The sequence below is a fragment of the Anarrhichthys ocellatus genome, unplaced genomic scaffold (assembly GCF_004355925.1).
Source record: "Anarrhichthys ocellatus isolate YVR2014 unplaced genomic scaffold, GSC_Weel_1.0 scaffold1, whole genome shotgun sequence".
NCBI lineage: Eukaryota > Metazoa > Chordata > Actinopteri > Perciformes > Anarhichadidae > Anarrhichthys > Anarrhichthys ocellatus.
Genome location: NW_022280031.1, coordinates 14723246 through 14739782, shown reverse-complemented (window position 1 = coordinate 14739782; position 16537 = coordinate 14723246). Strand labels below are relative to the sequence as shown.

General features: G+C 43.2%; 3 protein-coding genes across 4 annotated transcripts; 2 read left to right on the top strand and 1 right to left on the bottom strand.

Annotated features, from left to right (window-relative positions):
* Nucleotides 1–1408: 1408 nt before the first annotated feature.
* arl6ip5a (ADP-ribosylation factor-like 6 interacting protein 5a) lies at nt 1409–5549 on the bottom strand. Its single transcript, XM_031850301.1, has 3 exons — nt 5335–5549; nt 2962–3179; nt 1409–2593 (listed from the first exon to the last, which is right to left on the bottom strand). The coding sequence occupies exons 1-3, from the start codon at nt 5511–5513 to the stop codon at nt 2418–2420; spliced, it is 573 nt and encodes a 190-aa protein (XP_031706161.1). The 5' UTR covers nt 5514–5549; the 3' UTR covers nt 1409–2417.
* A 146-nt stretch (nt 5550–5695) lies between these two features.
* Nucleotides 5696–11518, top strand: trnt1 (tRNA nucleotidyl transferase, CCA-adding, 1). 2 transcript variants are annotated; one of them, XM_031850278.1, is made up of 8 exons: nt 5696–5777; nt 5964–6093; nt 7017–7210; nt 7659–7797; nt 7926–8019; nt 8151–8344; nt 9119–9372; nt 10710–11518. In XM_031850278.1, exons 2-8 carry the CDS (start codon nt 5964–5966, stop codon nt 10953–10955), a joined length of 1251 nt encoding a protein of 416 aa, XP_031706138.1. In that variant the 5' UTR covers nt 5696–5777; the 3' UTR covers nt 10956–11518. The 2 variants fall into 2 exon arrangements, with proteins under 2 accessions (XP_031706138.1, XP_031706129.1); XM_031850269.1 differs by having other exon boundaries at nt 7893–8019; nt 10710–11511.
* A 232-nt stretch (nt 11519–11750) lies between these two features.
* avpr2b.1 (arginine vasopressin receptor 2b, tandem duplicate, 1) lies at nt 11751–13366 on the top strand. The gene is made up of 2 exons (XM_031850288.1): nt 11751–12618; nt 13164–13366. The coding sequence occupies exons 1-2, from the start codon at nt 11760–11762 to the stop codon at nt 13364–13366; spliced, it is 1062 nt and encodes a 353-aa protein (XP_031706148.1). The 5' UTR covers nt 11751–11759.
* The last annotated feature ends 3171 nt before the right edge of the window (nt 13367–16537 follow it).

Below are 16537 nucleotides of genomic sequence, written 5' to 3'. Positions count from 1 at the left end.
TACAAAATGAACATCATGCTGTATTGAAAAACACTTGAAACTAGCGATTGAGACCATAAACTCATGTTTACAATGTTTACTGAGGTAATAAATCAAGAGAGAAGTAGAGTCATTTCTCATAGACTTCTATACAATCAGACTTCTTTTTGCAACCAGAGTTGCCGCCCCCTGCTGGTCAATAGAGAGAATGCACGTTTTAAGACATGCATTGGCTTCACTCGGCAGAACCGCCTGGGCTGGACCATATACTGTGGGCTGGACCGAGGTCGAGGAGGCGGGGTTAAAGGAGACGCTAGTGCGCATGCTCTACGGGTCCATGAATGCGGGACATTGCCGGAAAATCCGGGTATTTTCATCTGATTTTTTATTGTGCTTCATGCGCCTCTGAGCAACTATCAAAGGAAAGCATGGGGGCTCCGCCTCCGACGCTGCATCCATTTCTCTTTAAACATGCATGGTTGAAGAGCTAACCTAAGGAGACTGCAAAGGTCACAGCCTGTCATCTTTAACGTGTCACATGATCAGCTGGAGTAAAGGCCCAATCAGCCACATCTGCTCACTGACAGGCTGGCTTGAGTTATGAGGCTGGCTAACAGGCTAGGCCGGCCAAAAGCCGAAGCCTCTCAAGCAAGCTGAGGGATGAAGGGGTCAGCCCAAAAGGGGTCAACCCAGAGGCAGCGGGCTGTTTATCACCAACAACATGAAGTATTGTATAAAACTAGATGTCTCCCTGTCCCACGCCTTGTTTCGTTTGTGGTTGAAACTAAACAGATGTTGCAAGTCAAAAAGCACGCACGGTGCCGTTACTTAGCAGCTCGAGCAGAAACAGTACACGTTTGTTTTTGTGTCGCGTCCACTGACTTCTATTGCCTCACCGACGGTTACCTGTGGAAGCAATTATGGTCGTTTCACAATGACAACTTGGGTTAAGTCGTGTCGACTCGTGCAAAAACACCAAGAAAGGTTAAGTGTTGTTTTGTGTGTGTGTGTGTTTGTGACCTCCTCTCCTGGATTACACGTCCGTCGAGGAGAAATCACGCACCTGTTGGGCGTGCGGCAGCGCACACGTGTTGGTCGGATCCTAACAGCAGCTGCAGCTGAACAAGGGCCTCCACTGTGCCCCGGGAGACATAAGACTTCACTTGAGTTTATGGCCACCAGCACTCTGGTTCACTCCTCCAAGTTGCACAATATGGATGGAGATGAGGCACCGCAGGAGAGGACATCAATCACTACTGTAGCAGAGAGGCGGGAAAGCCTTGCAGCTAAAGTCAAAGTTAACCTGGAGAGCCCGAGTATGCGGAAGTCGTCAGAAGATAAATACCGTATGGGCAAATGATGCTGCCTTAAAGTGTCATTCTGAAAGCAAAGGGTTAACGTGGACACATGAAAAAACATCACAGCCCTCTGAAGTGATTACTCTTTTTAATGCCCATCATTCTTATCGTCACGCTGCCACATAACCAAATAACAGGGCTGTACGTTCCACATGGATTCTCGTTATCTGCAGCCAATTTCAAATGGAATCCAATAAATAAAAAAAAGCAGCTGGAAGAAGCTGACGCAGCGACTAACTCGGGTCTTTGGAGGTGAATGACTGCAGATGAATCCACTCTGTCACTGTGCAGCGCTCAGCTCTCTATAATCTACTGCAGCCCATTGATTAGCATTGGGGGTACGACGTGGAGTTAGCCAATCCATCACCCGGGGGGGGGGGGGCATTGTCAAGATTAAACAGTCAAGAGGTGCAGGAGGAATACTGATGGCTGCAGGTTAAGACCTCGCACTCCTTTGAAGTCTTCATTTATATTGACACAGTGATCAGTGTTTGGAGTCACATGTATTCCACAGCTCAAGACAAAGCAGTGCTTTCTCTGTTCTATCTGCGTGAACATGAAGTTGGTTTATTTCTATTCAAATGCATACTTCAGTCAACTTTTAGATTTTTAAGTGAGGAGACATTAGTCAAAAGCTTCCAACAGTACAGACCCGGCAGTGATGCGTGTTGACTGTGCACTGTTTTTTTTTTTTTCTTTGTTACAAAGCAACACTTGCATTGCTTTCACAATTCTGGCCGACAGGACCGACGGCTGGTTCTCAGACTGATTAAACACAGATTTCATAAACCGAGAAAAAAGGAGTCCGCAGCTGTGCTTCACATGAACACTGACACATTGCATAGCAGAGATGTGAGATGTGTGTCACCACCGTTTGAGAAAAAAGTGTCCCGACAAGTTCTGAGTGGAGTGACGGATACCCTGAGGGAGGAGATAATAGATTACAGTCTTTCTTCTCAAAACACATACACACACACACACGGGTGAACACACACAGTACATGAAACAAACTTTAAGAGGTTTAGATTGAGACAAAAAGTCAAGATCTTTGGCGAAAAAGAAGAACACACGAGTGCACAATCACTCCTTCAGTTTTCCCTCCAGGAAGCTCTGGATCTTTTGTAAGTTCTCCTCTTGCTGGCCCAGAGCCTCCAGCAAGATGCCCATGGGGGACCTCTTCAGTCCGGCTCCCTCGATCTTGTTCTCCAGTTTATTCTTCATGTTGCGGAGGCGAAAGGAAGCGTGTGCAAATATCACTGAAAAAAAAAAAGAAAGCAGATGAGAAAAAGAGACTGTTAATGCTTTAAAAAGCTTGGCAAAAACAAACCTGTAAAACTTTTGTTCAAGTCAAACTATCGGAGCATCAGTCTCTGAAGATCTTAAAGATTTCAGTCCAAAACATGTTTTATAGATTTAGAAAGAAGGCTGAAGCCTAGGGTTCATTTCACAACACTTCAAATGCAACGATCATAATCCTCTAACTATCTATGATGTCATAAAACATATTTATTTAACTGATTAGTTTAATATTTGTCTGTTTACTTTTTTTGTTGTTGCCAGAAATGATATCGCAGTAACGTGTATTATATTACATTCACGTGCTACAGTATCATCGTGAACTCACGAGCCAGAGGTAAAGTGATGGCCGTCATAAACACCATGACGCTCCCCAGCAGAGAGATCAACATGTAGCTGGCGACCATGACGGCGATCACGAAGGCCGCGGGATTGTGCCTCTTGAAGTCGCTGATCGCAGCTCTGTTCTCTCCGGCCCACACCGAGGCCATGAAGACGGCCGACACCACGGCCGTGGCTGTGAACATCCCCAGAGGGTTCAGGAACCTGCGTGGCAGCAACACAGGACACGAGAGGAGCAGAGGGGTCAGTTTGAAACTGCTCTGCTTTCAACTGGAGCGTGTGTGTGTGTGTGTGTGTGTGTGGTCACTGGCTCCCCCTAGTGGTTAGACGGCGTTTGGACAACAAGACACCTATTAGCAATGCGTCTGTTCTACTAACAGGACAGGACCACAGATGAACATCTGATAAGGAAATAAAAAAGGTGCCCCTTGGGAAATTATTATTTTAATATTTTCTCTATTTTCTAATATTTTAAATACCAAATGATTAATCCACTAATCATGAGAAATAACCGACAAATTCATGTACAATGAAAATAGGCTTTAGTTGTAGCTCTGAAAACCCCCAAAACCTTACATTTTTCCAAAACGCTGCAATAATTTAGTTGGGACACAAAAAGATGAAAAATAAAAATCAGCCACATATTGTACACAGTATAGTTACTGCTCCATCAGGATTTGAACCTGCATCACATCTACTGTTGTGATCTCCCTGCCTGGACAGACGGCTTGGATAGAAAAGCTTTGTGGGATAAAATCAAGACTTGGCACGACTACGGTGATGTCATCAAACCGAGTCCGTGACCTCACAGAGCCTGTCTCACACTGAGTTCAACTCACTCAGGCTCGTCTTCATAAACACCGGCGATCCTGGAAAACAGGTCTCACAAAGCTGAAGAAAACTCAAAGACAGTTTGCAGATATTGTTTTATTTTAAAGGCCAACCACAGCGTTCCTCTGGGACACTGTTTTGTGTATTTGGCATTATATTATTGAGTTTATAGAAACATGTTCTACTCAAAAGATGCCTCATAAACATGTAAAATATCAATTTCTGTACAGCAATTTGTGGTTGACATATTTGCTGATATCAATATATATTTAATACGCTTATGTCAGCTTATGTCAGGCCCTTATTAGTCAGGTCAACCTCTGTATAGTATTGTAAATTGTATCTGTTACTGACACTACATAAAACTATCTCCCTGAAGCCATGTTTCATACCGAGCGAGGGATATCGATTGTGCTGTGTAAACATTTACAATATGATATTTCCATGTCATGCAAAGTCTCTTGTAAACAAACAAGTCCTCACTTGCACTGTGTCATGGTGAGCTCGTAGGAAGACCTCTCCTGAACCGCTGCATCTGATGGAACCTCTCACATCATCACATATAACCCTGCAACTAAGTTGGGAAACTAGTGTTGCCTCTTCATAGATTTAACGAACCATAAAACAAAACACGACTACTACCTCTGCCTGCATTCTTATGACGCGCAGCAGGCGGCCAACCTGGTGTGTCCTTTTCCATGTGACAGTAACAATAACTACATATACTGGGAGATCTCCCCAATCAGCTGATTAAAGTTGCTGTTTTCTCTGTGCTCTCCAACAGCTGACTAGACACACGGCTTATGAGGCCTCCATGACCAGAGCAACAATGTGTCATCATGCAGGTCAGCGGGCAGACCGTGACAGGGCACCGCTATTTTTAGTAAACTGGGATTTAGATGGAACAAAGTGCCAACTAAAGCCAAGACGCTTCCTAGATTTAAACCGTGTGCGTTCTCCGTCTGATTGAATCTACCTGGTATCTATTATCTGATAATAGACCTCACACTTGTGGAAATCTTGATTTTGGTCCTTGTACTGCATGAGTCAGGGCACAACATTGATTCATTTGAATGTGCTTCCACATGAGTACATCATAGGAGCCTCATGTTATTGTATTTATCGTTTAACACTTATATATTAATAATCAATGAATGTGTGTTTCTACACGAGGGGCACAAACTGGATGAATGTTGTTGGCTTTGGTTCCCATGTTGAGAAAGAAGATATTTCACACTGACAGTACATAAGAGTAACAGTGCATCACTTTATAGCAGGAACAATATCTTTCCACTCATTCTAACGGGACTCCTTTCAACTCTTTCTCACATAACAGCCTGCACCCAGTCTGCACCATTATCTTTAATCCCTTTAAAGGAGGCTACATCCAAGTTGGCACTATGGCAACGGTAACGACAACAAAAGTGGACGAGCAACCCCCAAACAACCTGAAAAGTTGCCAGAGAATAACCAAAACAAGCGTTTGACAGCTGCTGTATTGATATCATAAAGTTACAATGTAACTTACCCTACAAACAGGAAAACTGCGATGGCCAGAACCAAGTAGTTAGTTTGATAATAAAGCAGGTTGCTGACAACCCTGTTGTTCCATCTCGCCAAATCTTTCCCGTCCGGTTTGGCGAATCTTTCCGAGCCGGGGTAGAAGTCGTCCCACAGTCTGAGCGGTGTCAGCTGCACTTCAGCCATTTGTTCCGTTCACTAATCTGACAGTACGGTGTATCCGCTTCATCAGCCGGAAAAAGTCACCTAAAGCCACGAACTAAACTCTCGCGAGAAGCTGTTGAAAGCTCGTTATCTTAAGCCCCGCCTCCTCAGCCTGGGTGAAACCTCATTGGTCAGAAACGGCACGTGGCTGAAACACTTCCTGCCAAGCTTTAGCAGCAGAGAGAGGGATACCATGAAGTGACAACAACGTTGTCTGGTTATAACAGCTCCTTGTTTAAGTCGCAGGTTGGTCCTAACTGTTATGTTTGGTGTGTTTACATTCACACGTGGATGTTGCGCGTGTGTTGGAGATCTGTGACACACGGCGTGGACACCGCGACAAGTGCACGCGGACCTCTAACGAGCTTGGGAACGCAATGACATGTAGCTCAAATGATGTAATACGGTGACTTTTTGTTTATGTTGTGACAGATGTGGAGCAGAGTATTGAGTCCTCGTGTGATTGGTAGAACATCGGTCTGTTGGAGGAGTCTCTTCACTATGAAGCTGAAGACCAGTGAGTTCCAGTCTCTGTTCTCGGATGGGCTGAATGGACTAGCAGGTGAGATATGGTCCCATACAACTCTCAGTCATTGGCAACAAAGGTAGTGCGTGGTCTACAAATGAGAGAGGCACTTGCAGTACACAGGGATGTAAGATTTAGGAAATTATTCAGAAACATTGTCACTGTGACAGTTCGTCCACCAGAGAGCACTGACATGTTTTACTATGTTCTGCTTTAATATGTCCCACTCAATATATATACTCATAAATCTAGTAATGGCCAGGCTCAGTGAAATCCAAATATAAAGTCATGTCGGGAAGTCTTTTTTATCCCAATTATTAGATAATGACTCATGGAATGTTGTATGTTTTTCAGGTAGTTAGTATTGCAGTCCCATGAAGTTGGGGTTCTGGGCCAGAGACGGATTCAAATTGTCAATATTAATGCAGCAGAGGCCAAAATATTCTGACTTTTATTCCCTAGTTTGGACCAAATGCCAAAAATAGATAGATCTTCTATTTCTCATAGTGCAACCAATATAATGTTTTTGTAAAACCCTCTTTGTCTGGTACATATACACTCTACATCTCCACTTTGGAACAGGCTCTATTCATTTTATCTCTAAGGCCAGCCATGAGTGAACATAGATGATTTTGTGATTGTTGGTTTAACTGCCACTTCACACGCATTAAAAGGCTAAAACACGTTTCCATAATATCTCCAGAAGAGGTGATAATCTCATTGTTTCAGTGAAATATCCTAAGATGGAGTCAAGAAGACTTGTTAGCTAATTGTCAAAGTGAGAACTGCATTCATAATATAAAAAGGGAAAAAATAATAATTGGGATGTTTTTGGAAAGCTTCTTCTCCAGCTCTGTCCCTCCAGGTTTGATTCAACAGTGAGATTGTTTGTGCCTCCAGACTCACTTCCTCTGAAACGTTACCCAGCTCCTGTAAGCGTGTGTGTTCCTTCTCTCCAGAGGTTTTTGAGAAGCACCAGCATGAGCTGAGGATCGCCGGAGGTGCTGTACGAGACCTGCTCTCTGGGAAGCGGCCTGAAGACGTGGACTTTGCCACCACGGCCACTCCAGAGGAGATGAAGGACATGTTCCAAAAAGCTGGCATCAGGATGATCAACAACAAAGGAGAGACGCATGGCACCATTACAGCAAGAGTAAGAGGCATACAAGATCATTGTTGTTGGACCAGCCAGTTGCATCATGGGAGGCTATAGCACTAAATGGGTCATTTTCGTCTTACACATGCAGTCTGATCGATCAAATAAGCGAGTTATTTGGATCAGCCATCCTGATGGATTGTGGGAAAACACCACACAGATTAGCAGCCCAGCAAGGCAGGAAGCTCGAACATTGATTTTGATATTCTTTTATTCCATAAGGTTATATAAATAAAAACACCTACACTGTTCTAATGGCATCAGGTAGCTTTACAGCTTGTCACACAGCTATTTAGTTCTGTCATACTGCTCTACCTGGAAGGGAGAGTTGGTTGACTTCAGAATGAGGGACTATGTTCATGTCACTGAGGGCATTATGGGAGTCTTTGCCGAGCCTCTAGTCATCTGTGTTTTGTTTACTGGTTGTTTTTTAATCTTTTTATAGCTACACAATGAGAACTTCGAGGTGACCACGTTGCGTGTGGATGTCGAGACGGATGGACGTCATGCAGAGGTGGAGTTCACCACTGACTGGCAGAAAGACGCTGAGCGGAGAGACCTCACCATCAATTCCATGTTTTTAGGTATTTGTGTGTTTGTGCACGTGGGATCAGTTCAGGGGACATTGTCACTCATTTTATTACATTTATTACACTTGTGTTTTGTTCATATTTTATAGGGCTTGATGGCACATTATATGACTATTTCAAAGGATACGAAGACCTGCAGAATCGTGAAGTTCGATTTGTTGGCAGCGCTGAACAAAGAATCCAAGAGGACTACTTGAGAATACTGCGCTATTTTAGGTGGGCTAATATATAATAATAATAATAATAATAATAATAATATATTTTAAAAAAGCGAAAGAAGAAAATCACTGTTTGTATTTCTCTGACCTAAAAGCGCTTTGACCTGAACCGTCTCAATTCACTCCAAGGTTCTACGGCAGGGTGGCCCTGGAGCCTGACGGCCACGAGGCCGAGACGCTGGCTGCTATTAAGGAGAACGGTCGGGGACTTGCAGCCATATCAGGAGAACGCATTTGGATGGAACTGAAGAAGATGGTTGTTGGTAACCACGCTGCGCATATGCTGGAGCTGATGTACAGTCTGGACCTGGCCCAGTACATAGGTGAGAGGGGGGGGGGGGGAAGGGAATGAAAGTATTTTTTTTTCAGGCATCTGAGGAGGAATGAGGAACTATAACACGGGACAGAACAAAACAAATCAGAACAAAACCCCAAATATGAATATTCCGAATATGAAGCTGGAGCCAGGAGACGACTGGCTCACCTCAGCGTGAAGACTATGAGCAGAGGGGGAAATGGGAATACGTATTGTGTGTTTTTTAAACATTAAGTCATTGGTCCGATCTCAATGTCCAGACTCGCAGACTTCGAGGAGCATTGCCGTTAAATCCGCGAGGGCTCAGGTCTGTCCTATTGTCAATTAGTCATGTGCACGAGGGCTCTCTCGCAGACACTTTGAGCCCTCTATGCACACTTTCCGTAACTCTGCATTTCTGCAGACTTTGTCTGAGGGAATTACCTCCAACGCATAGTGTTGTGGTGTTAAACACAAAACCTGGTAAACAAGAAGGACAAACACATGGGTGTTCAGCCTGGCATGTATAAATTGGGTATGCTGCTGTGCCTAAATGTACAAAGAAACAATACATTGACATGGATTTAAGATGGTATATAAAAAAAATACCCAAAATCAGAGAAATGCAAGCATTTGCTTTATTACACACCTAGTTTATTCATCAACCATTACTATTAATATTTGCTTAATTATGTTGTTAAGCAAAAAAGAACAGTCATCAACAGTAAAATGTCTTTGTGTTCTTTGTCGTGCTTAGTTTCTGTCGTTGTTTAAAGTCCCTCCCGTCTCCGCACCTCCTCAGGTTTACCTCCAGATGGCAACGTCGAGGAGATGAAGCGAGTGTGGCAGAAAGCCAAAGACCGCTCTCCCAAGCCCATGACGGTCCTGGCTGCTCTCTTCCACCGCCCGGAGGAGGTGGAAAAGATGGACATCCGGCTGAAGGTGTCCAGGGAGGAGAAGACTCTGGCTCTGTTCCTGGTCAAACACCGACGGGAGCTCCGCAAGAGCGAAGACGAGCCGGACAGCCTCAAACCCTTCACTGACTTTATCTTTGACGTAAGTCTCGGCCTCCTGCAGTTGTCGGATGGCGATCGTTCTTTTGTTTTTAAATTAAAAAGAGATGGAGAGATTTATAGTTGGGACACTTACCAGAACAATGTGGTTCTTGATAACACATGCTTTGAACTAGCGCAAAAACGATCTGTGGATTTATCGACTAGTCGGTCAAAAGATCGATCAATCTATAATCTATAATTCTTTTTTTCTTTAAGGAAAGATGCAAAAACTTGACTGTTTCGGGCTCAAATGTGAATATTTGCTTGTTTTCTTAGTCTTCTATGACAAGAAGCAGACAGAATACGCTATTTAAAGACGTCACCTTGGGCTCTGTGACAAACTATTAACGAGTCAAATAATCAGCAGATTAACCAACCATGACGTTCATTGTAGTTACAGCCCCACTTTAAATGCAGGAATCGTGCTCTTTAACTCACCTCTTACATCCATCACCCACATCTGATTGCGACGTGTTCCCTCTCATACTAATGTGTCCCGGTGAAAGGCTTTCTATGAATGTTTGTCATCACTAACAAGGATTGAGTTCGCAAAGACCAATCAGAATGAATCTGTTTCTAAGTGCTCGGATCCAACAAATGTCTTTTTGAATAATCGTCTCGCCTTTTTTATGATTATTAGCAAGAAGAACTTACCGCAATTTTCTGGCTCTCATTTATCTTAATAACAAGTATGTTATCCGTTTTACATACATTTCAGTTATTTGACCGGCTAACTTGGAAGTTTCATTTCTTAGTTTTAACATGAATATCATAGCTTGAATGAATTCGAAAGGATTCAGATGTGATCAGTTCAACGTAGCTCCACACTGGATTTAGCTTTGAAATAATTCTGTTGAGTTCGACGAAGCAGGATGAGTGGATATTTCAAAAAAGAAAGAGACATCTCGCTACAGAATAACTGGATCACAAAGGCGTCACATTCGTCTTGTTATTACAGGTGAAGTGGTCCTACATGTGTACACACTGTTCATGAACACACCGGGTATGCGTCTGTGTTTTTCCCACTGTGCTCTTCGTACTGGTTTGAAGTGGGCCGAGCTCAGCTGGAAAAATGTGATGTCACAAATTACTGTGAACCAATCAGGGTTCAGGAATGATTTAATCAAAGGGTGACGACAGTGAGGGGGATTTTCTGCTTCTGGTCGTCAGCCGCTGTCAATCAAATCTGATCAGACAGCACTCAGCAGATCAGCTGAGTGTTTAAATGATCAAAATCATGCCTTAATTTACGTTTTTTAAAGTTAGGATTATTTTATGTTATAGAAAAATACTTCAGGTTTTCAGTGTGTAATTCCCACACGTGCTGTATGTTTTCAGAGCCGGGACCTGGACTCCCAGAGTAAAGTGTGTGAGCTGCTGAAGTATCAAGGCGAGGACAAGCTGCTGGCAGAGCTCAGCAGGTGGTCCGTCCCTCGCTTCCCCGTCAGCGGTCACGATCTGAGGAGGCTCGGGGTCACGTCGGGCAAGGAGATAGGCGCCACCTTACAGAAGCTCCGCGACATCTGGAAGAAGAGTCATTACCAGATGGACAAAGATGAACTCCTCACTTACATCAAGTCTTAATAAATGAGGAGGAAAGTGGAGGTAATTGGGCCTCATTACAGATATTGATTGAGCAGATTGCTGCATATTGTCAAGAAAGGACACTGCAAGAACTGGGAAATGCGTAGCCGCCGAGGAATGCAATTTTGTTCTAAATAATCCCAGTGCCACTTTTGTTGTTCTGCGATGCCATGTAAAGAGATCACACACAATATCCTCTCTGCAACACAGCTGTATGAGAACACGTGTACAATAACCGCCGATTTCACTGAATGTGTTACTGCAGAGCTCTGTGCAAATCCATTGGCTGAGCAGCTGTTGTGCTCAGTTTCTACAGAAAATATGAATTGTTAAAACAATAATGAAAAGCAGAAGTTTGGTTTTTGATTGTTTTGATTTTCTCCTCAGTTTAACTGCGGTTGTGAATCATTTCTTTGCTGTGTTTTCTGTAAAGAAAATGTTTAAAAAGAAGGCTGTACCTTTTATTGAAAAGAGTGACTTTTTTTGTTGTTGAAGTGCATGCACTGCAGAATACAAAACTCCATGTTTACATCCTCTCCACCTCCATGTGTTTTGTTGCTGTGAGAAATATGTTGTGTGTGGGGTGAGGTTGCTCCTCCTTCCTGAGATGAGGAGATATAAAGCCCTCTGCTGTCCTTTACCAACACTGCAGTTTCTGCCTGGAGTCTCTCAACACTTGTTGCTTACTGCACCCTCACCCACACTAAACTTCCACAACAAGTTTGTTTTTCTAGGAACTTCCGCAGGATTCAGCTAGAATATAACGGTGTTGAGCTCTTTAGCTACTTTATTTATGGAGAAAGCATGTCTTGGTTCATTGTCAACGTCAGTAACACCACTTTGGGGAGTCCACTTTCTGGGGATGAGCCGCGAGATGAGCGCTTGGCTCAAGTGGAGATAGCTCTTCTGTCCGTCATCTTCATCACAGCAGGACTCCTAAACTCTGCGCTCTTGTCGGTGCTGTGGAAGCGGAGGAAGCAGCTCTCCCGGATGCACGTCTTCGTCTTCCACCTGTGCGTCGCCGATCTGGTGGTCACACTCTTCCAAGTTTGTCCCCAACTCATGTGGGACATCACCGACCGATTTGTGGGGCCCGACATACTGTGTCGCGTAGTGAAGTACCTGCAGGTGGTCGGGATGTTCGCCTCCAGTTACATGATCGTAGCGATGACTATAGACCGGTATCAAGCCATCTGCAACCCCATGGTGACTTTCCAGAGGCGCAGGGCGCGCTGGAACGGTCCGGTGTGCGCCGCCTGGTGCGTCTCGTTCGTCGGCAGCCTGCCGCAGATCTTCATCTTCTCTCGGGTCGAGGTCGCTCCCGGTGTGTACGACTGCTGGGCGCAGTTCGTCAAGCCGTGGGGACCGAGAGCCTACGTGACCTGGACGACTCTGGTGATATTCGCTCTGCCCGTTATCGTGGTGATCGTGTGCCAGGTGCGCATCTGCCACACCGTGCGCAGCAACTTTCACATTAAGACGCAGCACGTCGCGGCGGGTCAGCCGCTGTCCTCCAGGGCCAGCAGCGTGGCAGTAGTGTCCAAGGCGAGGGTGAAGACGGTGAGGATGACCGTGGTCATCGTGCTCGCCTACATAACCTGCTGGACGCCTTTCTTCACCGTGCAGCTCTGGTCCGTGTGGGACGTTGATGCGCCCATTCAGAGTAAGAGGACATGGTTTGGGATCTCACTTGAAAAACAGACACATTCTTACTGGGAATATTTAATTCAGCTTTTCCAAAACATAGACATTCTGAGACGTTAATGCACGGCATGCCAAATATGTACTGTCATCACTGCACACCATCAGCTGTGATGATGAAAAACATTTTCAGAGAAACAGAATTTGTCTTATATCCTCGGTAATTGAATGGCAGCACTGCAAAAAATAATTTTAATTGATTTCATTTTGGAATCCTAATTCTCTGTGAATGAGTTTAGGTAACATCTTCTTTTATTTAATAATGATAATATTAATCCCACTAATACAAATATTAAGGGGTCATCTCCATGTGAACTCACACTGATAGAAAATAGTGCAATACATTTAGTAAATATTGCTCCTCATTCCTTGAAAGGTTTAATTGAAAAAAGTTTAATTGATGACGCTTCAAAGTTAGAAATTGGTCCTTCGTAGTAAAATGGCTCAAAATATCAGAGTTAAAGGCACAGTTGATTATTTTCTCACTTGCTCCTCTATTGTTTCCAGCTGTTACCTTCACCATCTTGATGCTGCTGGCCAATCTGAACAGCTGTGCGAACCCCTGCATTTACCTGCTGTTCAGTGGGAAGCTGCCCGAGACGCTCGTGGCCCTGGATTGTGTGCGTCAGCTGGATCGGAAGGAGTCCGTCCAGGAGGATGCCACCATGGTCAGCTCCCTTAAAATCAGCCTCAAGAGTCTGTCGGATTAAAGGTGCTGAGGCCTCGGAAGCTTATCTCCCCTCAAGCCTGCCTGTTGAACACACAGACTGTATTGATGGACGACGCGTCTCCATTTCCTCCCGCTGTGCAAAAATGAAGCCAATACATCTTGGATACAGACGCTGCCATCTTGAGTCGTTGATGCAGTTACCGCGGTATAGAGGTCATGCACAAACACCGGCTCGTCCAAAAACAGCCACAGCACAAATGCAGCTGCGCTACCACCACGGCAGACACAGCAACTTACCACAATATCTCTAGAAATATATTTATGAGGAAATTATAGCATATTGTTCTCCACAGACTCTTGATTCGTGTGATTTACGTGTCTGCTGCCACTGACGTGAACACACGCAAGGGTCGACGGCCCTGTAAATGTTGCTACGGTAGCTGGCGACACGATCAGTGACTGTATGAAGATAGTCATATTTATATACAGTCTCCGGTTGAAACAGACAGTTACATTTCTCGACATTCCTCCTAAATGTACAATTTCCGAGCCTCCGGGCGGGATGCAGCTAGCCACCAGGGGGCCATCGAGACATTTTAACTTCACTTCTGTCCAGCTTGAAATACCTCAACAGCTACTGGATGGATTGCCATGGAATTTTGTACAGACATTCATGTTCCCAAGAGGATGAATCCAGACTACAGTGATCATCTCCTTGACTTTTCCTGTAGCGCAACTTTTGGATGGATTGCCATGGAATTTGTCTCAGGCTCTTATGATCCCCAGAGGATACTTTTTAATAACTTTGGGGATCCCCTAACTCCCCTTCTAAGATCATCATCTGGTCACATTTTTTATTGATCCATTTCTTTGGTTTATGACCAAATACCTGCAAAACGAATGACATTCCCATTTCCCACTAGCCTCAGCTGTGTTTAGTTCTACTTAGCAAATGTTAGCACGCTAACGCAGAGAACTAAGATGGTGAATTGGGTAAACGTTATACCTGTTAAAAATCTGCATGTTAGCATTGTTATTATGCAAATGTTTGCATGCTGACAGCACTCAGAGCAAAGCCCCGGTGTACAGCCTCACATAGCCGCTAGAATTGCTTTAGACTCCTAATGACTTAGTCAACAAATTGTATTTAGCCACAGGACAATATGGATCAGGGTATTTTCTTAGACAGACAAATATTAACAAGAATCCTGAAATGGACAGAACATTTGCATTAAAGTTGTTACGTCTGTTTCATTGAACGTAATCTTTTTGTGTCAAAGATTCATGTAACTGTGCTGTGTAATGTGAAAGTGTTTTACTCAAATATAAGTGTTGTTTTTCCTGTATATATGTAATAGTTTGCATGTGTCGTATGTCCTCTGAATGTGATCCTTCAGTCTATTTTAAAATCTGTGTGTATGATCATATGTATGATAATGCCAGATATCTGTTGGTTATTGGTTTAAACAGTCAGCTCACACAACAGATGGGTCTGTGTATCTTCAAATATGCAGCACGATGCTCGGTGATCAATGTCACATGTTTACATTCTTCCAAGTCTTTTTCCTCTCCACCTTTATGCTGATCTCTGAGGTGGTAGCAAATAAACTGACTTTTCACATGTCTTTCTTCTCAACAGCACTGTCTATGTTTTACTAGACAAATTGTATTAAACAAGAGGAATCATCAAGAAAAAAGTGTAATACTTTGGATTCCATGAAAATTACTGTGAAAATTCAGAGTGCTGCAGTTTCCTCCGTGGGGAATTTCAATGCCTCAAATCAAATATAAAATCACCAAGTGACTTGATTTGTGACATTAGGTTTGTCTCTGTCACCACAATGTGTTCTTCTTTGAGGAGAAGCCACTTTACCGTTAACACAGAGACTCATCGAATGGAAATAGGGATTTCTTTTGTCCCATTTCTGAGTGCTTTTTCATTTTCAATTTCCTTTCTAAGTCTTCCTTAACAACAAGGCAAAGGATTTTGTGAAATATGGACTGGATAAATGCATAATAATAAGTGAGATGTTTACCATCTCTAATGATGACTAGCTGTGTGTGGATGAAAAGGGGTCTATGTGGGAAACAGTTTGTGCTGATCTTTAAATCCAATCAGCAGAGACATACCACCATTTAGAACAAATTGTACGTACTATAGCTGAAACACACAATTAGGACAACAATGTCTGAGAACACTGGCTTCAAAACACATTTACGGGCTTGCACTCTAATTTTGCAAGAGCCTAACTCTTCGTAATATGCTTCCATATCACACTGGGTAAAGTTAAATAGTCTCATGTTAAAGAAAATATATATATTTGTATTGATTCAGAGACAACTCCACAACTGCATTTTTAATATCCGTGACAGTTGTTCAATGTTCAGCAGACTAAGCATGTCTGGTAACTTCTGTGTTTACACTGCAATGACGACTTACAGCAATCATCTTCAGTAGACAGCTGGTGGACAGTTAATTAATATGACACAATGCAATATATGACTTTCTTTTGGATAACAATGGAGTACTATAGCACATACGCAGAAGTAATACAAGAATGTGCTACGCAGACACAGTTAGTTGGTGGAATGAATTCACTGTCGTTTCTGTTTCAATGGAATTTATTCACAAGAATAAAAAGTAAACTGTGCTCAACATGTAAAGCCGAATACAATCGGAACCTCTCAAATCAAGTGGCAGGTCTCTACACAAAAGCTATGCTGTAAAAAGTTAGTTTCAACCAGTAATTCTTTTGAAATGCAAGCCTATATTTGCAGTCATGATCAGAAGAAAATAGACCTCACACTCTTTAATTATGTACGTGAAAGCACGCCCTACGTCTGTGGTCAAAAAGCAATTATTAAAGATGATGCGTGTTCAATTGCAAATGATTACTGAAGGTGTCACTGCTATTAACATAAGAGGCCTCGTATACATAATATATGCTTTTATTATTCGAATCAGGAAAAAAAGTGCAATAATGCAGATGTAAGTGACAGCCGCTGTCAAAGTAGAAACGTTTGCTGATTTCTAAATGAGTAGACACCTGTTGATACAAAGCATATTAAAAATGATATAAGCATGAAGTCAGTTTATTTATTCATGCAAGTGCTGTCAATTTGTCAAGTAATAAAATTGCTTCACCTGCTTAATATTCGTCCAAAGATCTTCTATAGTGGCACTTCACATTTAAATATAAAACACTTCTGA

Coding starts and splice junctions, on each gene's coding strand:
- trnt1 (XM_031850269.1), top strand. CDS start 5,964: ATGTGGAGCAGAGTATTGAGTCCTCGTGTGATTGGTAGAACATCGGTC. Junction 6,094..7,016: donor TGGGCTGAATGGACTAGCAG/GTGAGATATGGT, acceptor CCTTCTCTCCAG/AGGTTTTTGAGAAGCACCAG. Junction 8,020..8,150: donor AGAATACTGCGCTATTTTAG/GTGGGCTAATAT, acceptor ATTCACTCCAAG/GTTCTACGGCAGGGTGGCCC.
- arl6ip5a (XM_031850301.1), bottom strand. CDS start 5,513: ATGGCTGAAGTGCAGCTGACACCGCTCAGACTGTGGGACGACTTCTAC. Junction 3,180..5,334: donor GCAGTTTTCCTGTTTGTAGG/GTAAGTTACATT, acceptor GCTGCCACGCAG/GTTCCTGAACCCTCTGGGGA. Junction 2,594..2,961: donor CATCACTTTACCTCTGGCTC/GTGAGTTCACGA, acceptor TTTTTTTTTCAG/TGATATTTGCACACGCTTCC.
- avpr2b.1 (XM_031850288.1), top strand. CDS start 11,760: ATGTCTTGGTTCATTGTCAACGTCAGTAACACCACTTTGGGGAGTCCA. Junction 12,619..13,163: donor CGTTGATGCGCCCATTCAGA/GTAAGAGGACAT, acceptor TATTGTTTCCAG/CTGTTACCTTCACCATCTTG.